The 13,630-nt window shown below is 40.5% G+C and overlaps 1 protein-coding gene across 6 annotated transcripts in view; it reads left to right on the top strand.

Moving 5' to 3' along the window:
- LOC129840027 (NACHT, LRR and PYD domains-containing protein 12-like) overlaps positions 1-13,630 on the top strand; it is a 66,710-nt gene that overhangs the window by 30,487 nt on the left and 22,593 nt on the right. For 2 of the 6 annotated variants that reach the window (XR_008757152.1, XM_055907831.1), the window contains exons 13-20: positions 108-334; positions 435-493; positions 601-815; positions 6,691-6,941; positions 7,236-7,361; positions 7,501-7,642; positions 10,745-10,771; positions 11,153-11,424. The exons of 1 other annotated variant lie outside the window; for it this stretch is intronic. Coding sequence is in view for 4 of the 5 variants with exons in the window: in XM_055907831.1 (XP_055763806.1) it covers positions 108-334; positions 435-493; positions 601-815; positions 6,691-6,941; positions 7,236-7,361; positions 7,501-7,642; positions 10,745-10,771; positions 11,153-11,424 (1,319 nt within the window). In the remaining variant the exon portion in view is untranslated. Of the gene's footprint in view, positions 1-107; positions 335-434; positions 494-600; positions 816-6,443; positions 6,668-6,690; positions 6,942-7,235; positions 7,362-7,500; positions 7,643-10,744; positions 10,772-11,152; positions 12,159-13,630 lie in introns of those variants that run through there. 3 more of the 6 variants (XM_055907832.1, XM_055907833.1, XM_055907835.1) reach the window with 3 other exon arrangements.

The raw sequence follows: 13,630 nt of genomic DNA, 5'->3' as shown, positions 1-13,630 counted from the left end.
CACCAGCTTTATAACTTTTAATGTTATGATATGTTCCTCCACTGCCTGAAGAAGATTCGGAATGAGGGTCACACTGACAATGACATACTTACACTTTCTCTGTGCAGATTCTCTGGAATACAGTGATCCAACCTTGCCAAAACAGAAAGGATCATCCATTCCCTTGCCACGCTCTCACAGTTGGCCTTTTTCTAGTGAGGGAACAAAGGAAGAGGAGAGCGAGGACAGTGTCCGAGGACTTCTGTCTGACAGCTTACCTGATGCCATGGAGAATTTAAACTTTACAGAGATTAGAAGAGTCAACCAAGGCCTGTGTACTACTGACCCTCCCACGGTAAGACCTTTGCTGTAAAGAAAGCAAGAAATACCAGTTTATTTGTTTATATTCAACTACTGTTCAAACTATAACACATTTTATTGTCTTTACATTGTAGACGGTACCCAATCACTTTGAACCTGAAATCTATAGTCATGAGGGCAAGGGAGCATACCGGTAATGTTTTTTCCTCAATAATAGTTTCTAAGGGCAATGCCTCATTTAAAAAAATCTAATACAGGAAATATAATTAAAATGTCATTCTTCACCATTGTTTCCTCTAGGTTCCAGTGCCCCAGTGCAGGTCTGTTCCAGTGTAGTATAACAGGCCTGGTGTTTAGGATGGAGGGAGAGGGAGAGGTGCTCTATAGGACAGTCCACTGGGACAGGAGGCTTCTATCCCAGAGTGGCAAGAGACCTGCAGGACCCCTGTTCAACATCGACTGCCCTCAGAAGTCTGTCTATCAACTATACCTCCCACACTGTCAGATTCATTCTTGTGAGTAATCATTTCAAGCAATGTTCATTAATGAAAGATGTTGTAGCTCAGACACACAGGTAGAATTGTCAAACGTTGGCCTGCCAACAGCACTTAGCACCTACGAACAGTCAATCTCTTTTGTGTTCACATAGCAAAGACCTTGAAGTTGTTAGCCACTCGGCGTTAAAATACTCCAAACCAGGTGGCAGTAGTATTGTTTGGCAATGCATGTTGGTGTGTGTTGCTTAGTTTATGGTCTAGATTAACCTCGCTCCCCTTTTGTAGGACCGCGGATCAATTCCCCCCTTATATATATATATATATATAGTTGAAGTCGGAAGTTTACATACACCTTAGCCAAATACATTTAAACTCAGTTTCACAATTCCTGACATTTAATCCTAGTAAAAAATCACTGTCAGTTAGGATCACCACTTTATTTTAAGAATGTGAAATAATAGTAGAGAGAATGATTTATTTCAGCAGGATTGAGGTCAGGGCTTTGTGATGGCCACTCCAATACCTTGACTTTGTTGTCCTTAAGCCATTTTGCCACAACTTTGGAAGTATGCTTGGGGTCATTGTCCATTTGGAGGACCCATTTGTAACCAAGCTTTCACTTCCTGACTGATGTCTTGAGATGTTGCTTCAATATATCCACATCATTTTCCTCCTGATGATGCCATCTATTTTGGGAAGTGCACCAGTCCTTCCTGCAGCTGTCCTTCCTGCACCCCCACAACATGATGCTGCCACCCTCGTGCTTCACGGTTGGGATGGTGTTCTTCGGCTTGCAAGCCTCCCCCTTTTTCCTCCAAAAATAACTATGGTCATTATGGCCAAACAGTTCTATTTTTGTTTCATCAGACCAGAGGACAAAAAGTACGATCTTTGTCCCCATGTGCAGTTGCAAACTGTAATCTGGCTTTTTATGGCAGTTTTTGAGCAATGTCTTCTTCCTTGCTGAGCGACCTTTCAGGTTATGTCGATATAGGACTTGTTTTAATGTGGATGGCCTGGAGATAGAAGCTGTTTTTCAGTCTCTCGGTCCCAGCTTTGATGCACCTGTACTGACCTTGCCTTCTGGACGATAGCGGAGTGAACAGGCCGTGGCTCGGGTAGCTGAGGTCCTTGATGATCTTCTTGGCCTTCCTTTGACACCGGGCACTGTAGATGTCCTGGCAGTGTGCCTTGTCTGTGATGTGCATACGTTGTCAGTAATGTTATCATTGTGGAACTTAAAGCTTTTTACCCTCTCCTCTGCGGCCCAGTCGATGTGGGCCTGCTCCCTTTGCTGTCTCCTGAAGTCCACGATCAGCTCCTTCATTTTGTTGATGTTGAGGGAGAGGTTATTTTCCTGGCACCACTCCGCTTGGACCCTCACCTCCCAGGGCCACAAGCTTAGTTATGGTGTTGAAGGCTGAGGTGAACAGCACTCTTATAAAGGTATTTCTCTTGTTCAGATGGGATAGGACAGTGTGTATTGCGATGGCGATTGCGTCAACTGTGAATCTGTTGGGGTGTTATGCAATTTGTAGTGGGTCAAGGGTGTCAAACTCATTCCACAGAGTGTCTGCAGGTTTTTTTCCTTTCAATGAAGACCTAGACAACCAGGTGAGGGAGAGTTCCTTACTAATTAGTGACCTTTATTCATCAATCAAGTAGAAGGGAGGAGCAAAAACCTGCAGACACTTGGCCCTCCGTGGAATGACTTTGACACATGTGGTCTAGGGTATCGGGTAAGGTGGAGGTGATATGATCCTTAACTAGCCTCTCAAAGAACTTCTATCGCGCTACGGGGCGATAGTCACTTAGTTCCGTTACCTTTGCTTTCTTGGGTACAGGAACAAATGGTGGACATCTTGAATCTTACGCTGCTGCTACTCTCTGTTTATTATCTATGCATAGTCACTTTACCTCTACCTACATGTACATATTACCTCAATTACCTTGACTAACCGGTGCCCCCGCACCTTGACTCTGTACCGGTACCACCTGTATATAGCCTCCACATTGACTCTGTACCAGTACCCCCTGTATATAGCCTCCACATTGACTCTGTACCAGTACCCCCTGTATATAGCCTCCACATTGACTCTGTACCAGTACCCCCTGTATATAGCCTCCACATTAACTCTGTACCGGTACCCCCTGTATATAGCCTCCACATTGTACCAGTACCCCCTGTATATAGCCTCCACATTGACTCTGTACTGGTACCCCCTGTATATAGCTTCCACATTGACTCTGTACCGGTACCCCCTGTATATAACCTCCACATTGACTCTGTACCGATACCTCCTGTATTTAGCCTCGCTATTGTTATTTTATTGCTGCTCTTTAATTATTTATTTATTTTTACAATTTTGACTTATCTTTTTTTGACTTAACACTTATGTTTCTTAATCCAGCCACCGTGTACCCCCTGTATATAGCCTCCACATTGACTCTGTACCGGTACCCTCTGTATATAGCCTCCACATTGACTCTGTACCGGTACCCCCTGTATATAGCCTCCACATTGACTCTGTACCGGTACCCCCTGTATATAGCCTCCACATTGACTCTGTACCGGTACCCCCTGTATATAGCCTCCACATTGACTCTGTACCGGTACCCCCTGTATATAGCCTCCACATTGACTCTGTACCGGTACCCTCTGTATATAGCCTCCACATTGACTCTGTACCGGTACCCCCTGTATATAGCCTCCACATTGACTCTGTACTGGTACCCCCTGTATATAGCTTCCACATTGACTCTGTACCGGTACCCCCTGTATATAACCTCCACATTGACTCTGTACCGATACCTCCTGTATTTAGCCTCGCTATTGTTATTTTATTGCTGCTCTTTAATTATTTATTTATTTTTACAATTTTGACTTATCTTTTTTTGACTTAACACTTATGTTTCTTAATCCAGCCACCGTGTCAGATTTCAAAAAGGCTTCACGGCGAAAGAAAACCATGTGATAATCTGAGGACAGCGCCCAGCATACCAACACATGAAAATCAGAATTCAACCCATAGGCGTGACACAAAAGTCAGAAATAATGATATAATTCATGCCTTACCTTTGAAGAAATCCTTCTGTTGGCACTCCAATATGTCCCATAAACATCACACATGGTCCTTTTGTTCGATTAATTCCATCGTTATATCTCAAAAAATGTCCATTTATTTGTTAAGTTACCTGTAATCTTGATCCAAACATTTCAAACAACTTTCCTAATAAAACTTTAGGATTTTTAAACGTAAATAATTGATCAAATTTAAGACGGACTATACCGTGTTCAATAGAGGATAAAATGAAAGTGGAGCGAGTTTCCGGTCACGCGCACCAAACCAAACAATCCACCTGTCTTGAGCCTCAGAAAGGAAATGGCTACTTCTTCACCACTCAAAGGAAAAACATCAACCAATTTCTAAAGACTGTTGACATCTAGTGGAAGCCGTAGGAACTGCAAGCATATTTCTATTAAAACGGGCTTGCCATAGAAACCTAATAGAAAACAGATTGAAAATTCCCTGGATGGATTGTACTCAGGGTTTTGCCAGCCAAATCAGTTCTGTTATACTCACAGACATTATTCAAACAGTTTTAGAAACTTTAGAGTGTTTAGTGTTTTCTATCCAAATCTACCAATTATATGCATATGCTAGCTTCTGGGCCTGAGTAGCAAGCAGTTTACTTTGGGCACATTTTCATCCGGACGTAAAAATAGTGCCCCCAATCCTAAATAAGTTTTAAACTGCATTGTAGGTTAAGGGCTTGTAAGTAAGCATTTCACTGTAAGGTTTACACCTGTTGTATTTGGCGCATGTGACAAATACAATTTGATTTGACAACAGACTGTGATAGGGAGGGATTTTAATACGTCCATCAACACTCCAGCCAGCTGGTCTACTGACATTTTGCCTGTTTCATTGCCTTACGGAGCTGGACTGTTTGTACTCGTCCATGTTCCCAGGCACCTTGCCTTGGTTAAATGCTGTGTTTTGCGCTTTTAATTTCACCTTTATTTAACCAGGTAGGCTAGTTGAGAACAAGTTCTCATTTACAACTGCGACCTGGCCAAGATAAAGCACAGCAGTTCGACACATACAACAACACAGAGTTACACATGGAGTAAACAAACATACAGTCAATAATACAGTAGAAAAAGTCTATGTAGAGTGTGTGCAAATGAGGTAAGATAAGGGAGGTAAGGCAATAAATAGGGCCTGGTGGTGAAGTAATTACAATATAGCAGTTAAACACTGGAATGGTAGATGTGCAGAAGATGAATGTGCAAGTAGAGATACTGGGGTGCAAAGGAGCAAGATAAATAAATACAGTATGGGGATGAGGTAGTTGGATGGGCTGTATACAGATGGGCTATGTACTGTAAGGTTTACACCTGTTGTATTCGGCGCATATGACAACAGACTGGGATAGGGAGGGATTTGAATATGTCCGTCAATACTCCAGCCAGCTGGTCTGCACATGCTCTGAGTAATGCTGCTATCTATCCACAGTTCTGCCATCTGTCCAAGTTCTGATCGCCACAGTGGGAACAACATATTCTATGCACTTCCTGATAAACTCAGTCACCAAGCAGTGTATATGTCAATGTTATTCTTAGAGGCAACCTGGAACATATCCCTGTTACATTCCCCAGCAAGAAAACCCAAATGTCGCTCAAACAGAAGGGGGAACTAACAAAGAGTCACTGACAACAACCAAAACAAAACAGCTGGGGTTCTAGGAGGGGTTCTGAAAGACACTCATGGGGGTGTCCACTGAAAGTTGACTGATAACAGCAACTGGAACCTAAAAGACACCCACCATGAGCACCCACTAAATTTGCCCAAGAAGAGGCGAACAAAAGAAAAACCCACATCAAACTTAAAGACACGAAGCAAACCAAAAAGTGGATTAAAATGAAAACAGGAAAGAGCAGATAAAAGATTGTTTGTCTAGAAATCAAAATAGGCATCGCCAACTAAATGTGTTAACCCTCCACAACTAGAGCACTGGGCCAGCCATTCTTAAATAGCACCTGGGCCAACACAGGTGAAACCCCTTCACACTAACGAGATGGCAACCAGCACAGGTGTAACACATACTGACTAACAAGGTGACACAAATCGGTGCGCCCTATGTGCTAACGTGCTAAAAGTCCAACCTCAAAACCTAAATGGAAAAACCAAAACCTAAAACAATCTTGAAGCATAGATTCCGATTGGTCACACCAACGTTGAACAATCCTTACTACGTGTTTAAGTTTCTGCCTATAAGGAAGGGAGGAGCAGAATGGAGGCGTGATCTTATTTGCCGTAGGGGGAGCCGGGGAAGGCCCTGACACTGACAGTCACTCAATTAGCGCATGTAAGCTAAAATCTTTTTGATTTGTAAGTTAGTCTAGCCAGCTATCTAAACTTGATCGAATTACTGACCGGGGCGCCCCCATTGATTTTGTTAGTCACTCTCACTCAAACTGCAAACATTTCTCTCCACATCATGGACAAATGTGTAGAATTGCAGCAAACTTGCTTTAATAGTAAAACATTTTCTCTATCCCCATTGCAAAATGTGTAGAATTGTAGCAAACTTGCTTTAAAACTACAACATTTTCTCTACGCCCCATTGCAAATTGTGTAGAATTGCAAATTAAATCTACAGCTTCTACCGGGTCGGCATGCTGAAGCTGCTGGTTTTGTTCTAGCGAGAGAAGGAACGGCCTCCCACTGTGATAAGTACCTACCGGCAATAAGATTTTCTGTGTGTTTCATGCTTTAGACTTCGCTAAACAAGATTACTCTGATCATTTGTTGCAATACCTTGTTTGTCATTGTTATCGTAGTAGTAGCCTATATCAGAGAAAGCTCAGAATGTTATCTTTCTTCAGGTGGTGGATGTGACTTCCTGTCTGTAGCCCATGTGACTGATGATGACATCATTGAGTTTCTCCCTCCCCATGAGATAACAGACACACATGTCATAATAAGCATCACTGGATTCTCTGCTTATGGTGATGTCACAGATGAGGATGCTCCCATCTCCCCCATACTTGCACATGTGTTGTTATTCTACCAACCACTTGGCAAGAGGTCCATCCTGAATGTGTTGTTGCTTCCCAGTAATGTTGTGAGAAAAGAGGTGAGCTGGAACCCTACAACCCTACAAACCCACTTCTATCTGGCTGGAATTCAATCAAATACACAATGGGGAATGTAATGGTGTTTTAGCATAACGGCAAAAAAAATGAGGAGAGTTGCAGCAACATGTTTGACTGAAATACATATTTTCACTTATTTAGTAGTTTGTTCCATTTTTTATTCTTGAGTTTCAGATATTGTTTTAACTTACATTCCCTGCAATCATTTAAATAATCAAGTGCATTTTTATTCCTATTGACGCACAATTTAACTGTATATTTTTGGTCCTTTTAAGGTGCGGGAGTTGATTGAAAGGGATGGAATAAGAGAAATTCTAACAACTTCTCTGTGTACACTTACCCCAAAGCAAGAATACACCCTCTCCACTAACCCTGCAGATGCACATCCAATACAACCAAATGTAAATCTGAGATATGTTTGAATAATACATTTGTTATTACTATGTAATGCATACTTTCATTCTCACTTATCATTTCACTGACTCGCAATGTCTCTATTTCAGAAATCAGTTTGTGAAATGTCCCTTTTTTTTGTTACAGCCAGCAAAATTTGTGGATTCCTATGAAAACTACGTCCCCACCTTTCAGTTGTTTATTAAACCTGTTGTTGAAGAAGTGAATCTTCTTCTGGAAGAAAATAAAGCTGATAAACTTGTATGGAACGGACTTATCTGGCTTCCAGGTAACATAAATTCTAAACTCAAATTCAATCAAATGAACTTGGATGGACCATGTGGACCACATAACTAACCCAAGATAGTTCATCTGTGTTGTTTACAGGGGGAGCAAGTTAAGCATAGTGGGAAGAACAAGTAAGGAGGTGGGCAGAGCCGAGCACGAGCTAGCGAGATCCTTTTGGTGCATTGTAGCATGTATTTGCACATTTCCGTCAGGGACCACCATCTCTGTTAAGTGTGTGTTTGTGCACAAACTCAATTCAACCTTGAACTCCTTCAAAAACATTTATTTTACTTTGTCAATTAGTCAAATATATAAAACGTAATGCACTGTGTTTGTAACAGATTTTCTTTTTGGGGACAGAAACATTTATTGAGATCAGATATTTAATCAATGAGAAAATGTGCAGAATATCAGGCCAGTTTCACCTTGATCCACCTTCTCCCACTACCTACAACTGGACTTCTTCTCTCACGACCATATTTGGTGGTGAGAACATTCTAAACGGATGCTTCAGCTTCATATCCCCTGTGACATGTCTGGGTTTCCCCTTCTGTCTGTATTCCCACAATATTTCATTAGGTTGTGGGAGCATTGTGTGGACATGACGAGATATGTTACCAAAACACAAAAACTGTCCAGTTAAAAACATTTGCCTGATTTTGCAAGTACGTTCCCGGAACATATTTTTTACGTTCTTTAAAAATTCATAAAACATTTCTTTAGGTTCTGGGAACATATGACGCTTCCCAAAACACTAAATCTGTCCAACAACTCTGATCTGAAGGTGCAAACCGCTGGCGGTCGGTTCCGTTTAAGATGAGGGAGAGCGAAACGTTTTGCAACAGAAACAGCAGAATGATCACCGGCCACACAGTTCACTTTCATAGCAGCCATACAAACAGCATCATTGCATCTATGCGCTCTCCTCCTTTCACATTTTCCCTTCACTTGTGGACTTCAGTAAACAACATCAGCTGAAAAACAGCAAAAAAATAATAATAACTCTCCAACTAAAGCCAAACCTTCATACCATAATCGCTACACACAGCCTACATCATTGTCACCATATTAGCTAACATCATAGTCAACATATTAGCTACTATAACTAAAGCGTTGGTAAACCCACAATCCAATCCATGTGTTCAATCATGCAATGCAGTGTACAGGAAGCAGTTTAGCAATTACATCGGTGGGCCCTTGCAAGAGTTAAAGTGTTGGATAGCCTTAGCTAGCTAGCTAACATAAATAGCATTCCTCTCTGTTTGAGTTAAGTTAAACTATTTCCTTTCTTTCTCTGAGTCAACTACTCACCAAACTTTATGCACTGCAGTACTAGATGCATTCTCTGATCCTTTGATTGGATGAACAACATGTAAGTTCATGCTGCAAGAGCTCTGATAGGTTGGAGGACGTCCTCCGGAAGTCGTCAGAATTACTGTGTAAGTCTATGGAACGGGGCGAGAACCATGAGACTCCTAGGTTTTGTCTTGAAGTCAATGTACCCAGAGGAGGACAGAAGCTAGCTGTCCTCCTGCTACACCAGGGTGCTACCCTAAAAGAGTGCTGCTGAGACTACTGTAGACCTTCATTGCAAAACAGTGTGTTTTAATCAATTATTTGGTGACGTGAATATATTTTGTATAGTTTTATCTAAAAAGGATAACTGTCCAAACAGATCTGCAAGGAAGGTGGATGCTTTTAAAAATACTATTGAATGAACAATATATATATGTTTAATTACTCATTAATCTATATGGTCCAAATAAGGATGATCCACACTTCTTTGAAAAATATTTATAACAATCTATCAAGCTCACAAGCAACATACGATCGATCCTATTATTATGGTGGGAGATTATAACACAGTTTTAAGTACTTCAATGCACCGTAAAGGAAATCACACTACAAACTATCACCCTCGTGCACTTAAGGAGATCACACTACAAACTATCACCCTCATGCACTTAAGGAGATCACACTACAAACTATCACCCTCATGCACTTAAGGAGATCACACTACAAACTATCACCCTCATGCACTTAAGGAGATCACAACTATCATGGACACATTAGAACTAGTGGATATATGGAGGCTTAAATACAGACCTAGTTAGATATACATGGAGGAGGCTTAATATCCTGACCTAGTGAGATATACACGGAGGAGGCTTAATATCCTGACCTAGTTAGATATACATGGAGGAGGCTTAATATCCTGACCTAGTTAGATATACATGGAGGAGGTTTAATATCCAGACCTAGTGAGATATACATGGAGGAGGTTTAATATCCAGACCTAGTGAGATATACATGGAGGAGGCTTAATATCCAGACCTAGTGAGATATACATGGAGGAGGTTTAATATCCAGACCTAGTGAGATATACATGGAGGAGGTTTAATATCCAGACCTAGTGAGATATACATGGAGGAGGCTTAATATCCAGAGCTAGTGAGATATACATGGAGGAGGCTTAATCAAGCTAGTCGTCTTGATTACTTCCTTGTATCCTTTGCGCTGGCACCAAAAGTAAAAACAAATTTGATTGGGAGCAGAATGCAGTCGGACCATAAAATAATTGTCATCCGCATTACTCTTACAGAATGTCCACGTGGACAAGAATATTGGAAATGTAGTCAAAGCCTACTGGATGACAACCTGTTTTTAACTAAGACAAAGGATTTCATAACTGACTTTTTCCGACATAATAGGTACAACAGATCCCCTTATTGTATGGGACACGTTTTAAATTAGGTCATGCAATTCAGTACTCATCTTTAAAACAAAAACAATTTTGGTCAAAAGAGTTCATATTAACAAAGGAAATAGAGGAAATTACAGTACAGATGTATAGCACTAAAAATGGTACCATTTGCAAACATTTCTAAAAACCAATTTTTGCTTTGTCATTATGGGGTATTGTTCGTAGATAGATGAGGTAAAAAACTAGAACAAGTCTGTAACATACTTTTTTTTAAAGTCAAGGGATCTGAATACCTTCCGAATGCACTGCGTATATACCCACTTTTTAATGATATTCATGGTCTGTCAAATTACAATTTGTTGAGGAGCATGTGTAATCAAGGTCTCTTTTTACCCACAGTTACACCACCAGGTGGCGCTACAGCAGGTAAATATTATTTCCTGTCTTCCCCAAGAGATTTAATTATGTTAGAGGAGAGTTCCCTAATATCATATTTTTACAGTAAACACAGTAATGTAGCTTTTTAGAATCCTAAAGATAGAAAGAAAACAGGTACTTAATGCTGAGTGAGTGTTGCACCTTTTTCCTTTTCAATTATGAAATAGTTGTTCGGTTGCACCTCGACTCCTGTGGTTAATCGCCTTCCACTTCTTTCCTAATTCAATTACAATTATTAAAGGTAGACTCAGCAAGATGGCATCATTACACACAACAGGGAACTTGTTGTTTACATACATCAACAAAAAGCAGAATTCTGATCTGTCAGGACTGTTTAGTTATGTTTCATATTATTATTTCTGTATTCAGGGACAAAAAATGTTCATTTTCTGCTGCTTGACATTCTGGAAGAGCTGGGCCGAGGCGACCTGAAGCGATTTCAGTGGTACCTGATTAAGGGTGTGGATGAATTTCCTTCCATCTCAGAGGGCCAGCTGGAGGATGCTGATAAGCTGGTCACAGTGGATAGGATGGTACAGAGCTACTGTGATGAGGGAGCTGTGAAGATCACACTGGAGATCCTGAGGAAGATGGGCCGGAACAACCTGGCTGAGGAGTTAAAGGGGAAGTTGACAAAACAGGTCTGAATGCCTTAATTCAATGAAATTAAGGATTTGATGAATGAATCGATTCGATAAATATGTTAATGTAGGGATAATGATGTGAAAATGTTAAACGCTTATAAAATACCTTTATATACTTATGCAGTGTATCCTACTATAAATCAAATCAAATGCTTATTCATCACGTGAACAGGATACAGCGGGTGTAAATGGCACAGGGAAATGCTTACTTGCCAGCTCCTACAGTTGAAGTCGGAAGTTTACATACACTTAGATTGTAGTCATTAAAACTCGTTTTACAACCACTCCACGTATTTGTTAATGTGATTAGCATGAGGTTGTAAGTAACAAGTACATTTCCCAGGATATTGTCACGCCCTAGCCTTAGTTATCTTTGTTTTCTTTATTATTTTAGTTAGGTCAGGGTGTGACATGGGGGATGTATGTGTTTTGTATTGTCTAGGGATTTTTGTATGTTTATGGGGCAGTGTTTAGTCTAGGTGTATGTATGTCTACGGTTGCCTGGATTGGTTCTCAATTAGAGACAGCTGTCTATCGTTGTCTCTGATTGGGAGCCATATTTAGGCAGCCATAGTCATTAGGTAGCTTGTGGGTGATTGTCTGTGTGTAAGTTGCCAGTGTCTGCACTTATTGTTTGCATAGCTTCACGGTCGTCTGTTTGTTGTTTTGATTAGTGTCTATAGTGTTTGTTTCGTTTTCGTCTTCTAATAAAAAGGAAGAATGTATTGTTATCACGCTGCGCCTTGGTCCTCTCTTTCACGTAACGACGATCGTGACAGATATAGACATATCTGGTATTGGCAGAAAACTTTAATTCTTGTTAATCTAACTGCACTGTCCAATTTACAGTAGCTATTACAGTGAAATAATACCATGCTATTGTTTGAGGAGAGTGCACAGTTATGAACTTGCAAATGTATTAATAAACCAAATAGGCACATTTTGGCAATCTTGATACAACATTTTTAACAGAAATTCAATTGTTTATTGGATCAATCTAAAACTTTACACATACACTGCTGCTATCTAGTGACCAAAATCTAAATTGCGCCTGGGCTGGAATAATAGATTATGGCTTTTCTCTTGCATTTCAAAGAGGATGGTACAAAAATACGCATGTTTTTTTCTTTGTATTATCTTTTACCAGATCTAATGTGTTATATTCTCCTACATTAATTCAACATTTCCACGAACTTCAAAGTGTTTCCTTTCAAATGGTATCAAGAATATGCATATCCTTGCTTCAGGTCCTGAGCACCAGGCAGTTAGATTTGGGTATGTCATTTTAGGTGAAAATTGAAAAAAAGATCCTTAAGATGTGTCAATGTGTGAAATGCCTACTTTGAAAGTTTTCTGGAAGCTGTTCTGTGCCATTTTCTCTACATTTCCACCCCCATGTGGGCCAACCCCGAGCAATTTGAGTTCCAGACAATGAGATTCAGCCTCACCATTTGACTGACAACTAGCAAGAATCACACAAAGCAGAGAGAGAGAGGGAGAGCAATGACGTGGTGCACATATCTGCACATATGTGAGGTATTATGACATTTTTGGGGACCACTTCTGGCCCTGGGGCCTACTTTCAGAACTACTGGCTGAAAAGTATACAAAAGTACCGGAGAATCCCTTTAACTGTCTTGAATTAGCTTCATGTCTCAGGTGAAGTCACTGCTCAGGGACTTTGCTTTTTAATGGTTGAATAAGGGACATATGTTTTATATCATTGTATATACAGTTGAAGTCGGAAGTTTACATGCACCCTAGCCAAATACATTTAAACTCAGTTTTTCACAATTCCTGACATTTAATCCTAGTAACAATTCCCTGTTTTAGGTCAGTTAGGATCTCCACTTAATTTTAAGAATGTGAAATGTCAGAATAATAGTGTAGAGAGAGATTTTTTTCAGCTTTTATTTCTTTCATCACATTCCCAGTGGGTCAGAAGTTTACATACACTCAATTAGTATTTGGTAGCATTGCCTTTAAGTTGTTTAACTTGGGTCAAACGTTTCGGGTAGCCTTCCACAAGCTTCCCACAATAAGTTTGATGAATTTTGGCCCATTCCTCCTGACAGAGCTGGTTTAACTGAGTCATTGTCCATTTGGAAGACCCATTTGCGACCAAGCTTTAACTTCCTGACTGATGTCTTGAGATGTTGCTTCAATATACCCACATAATTTTACTTTCTCATGATGCCATCTA

This window comes from Salvelinus fontinalis, chromosome 40, assembly GCF_029448725.1.
Source record: "Salvelinus fontinalis isolate EN_2023a chromosome 40, ASM2944872v1, whole genome shotgun sequence".
In the NCBI taxonomy this organism is placed as follows: domain Eukaryota; kingdom Metazoa; phylum Chordata; class Actinopteri; order Salmoniformes; family Salmonidae; genus Salvelinus; species Salvelinus fontinalis.
Note: the sequence above shows the minus strand (reverse complement) of the source record. Positions and strands in the feature narration are given on the sequence as shown.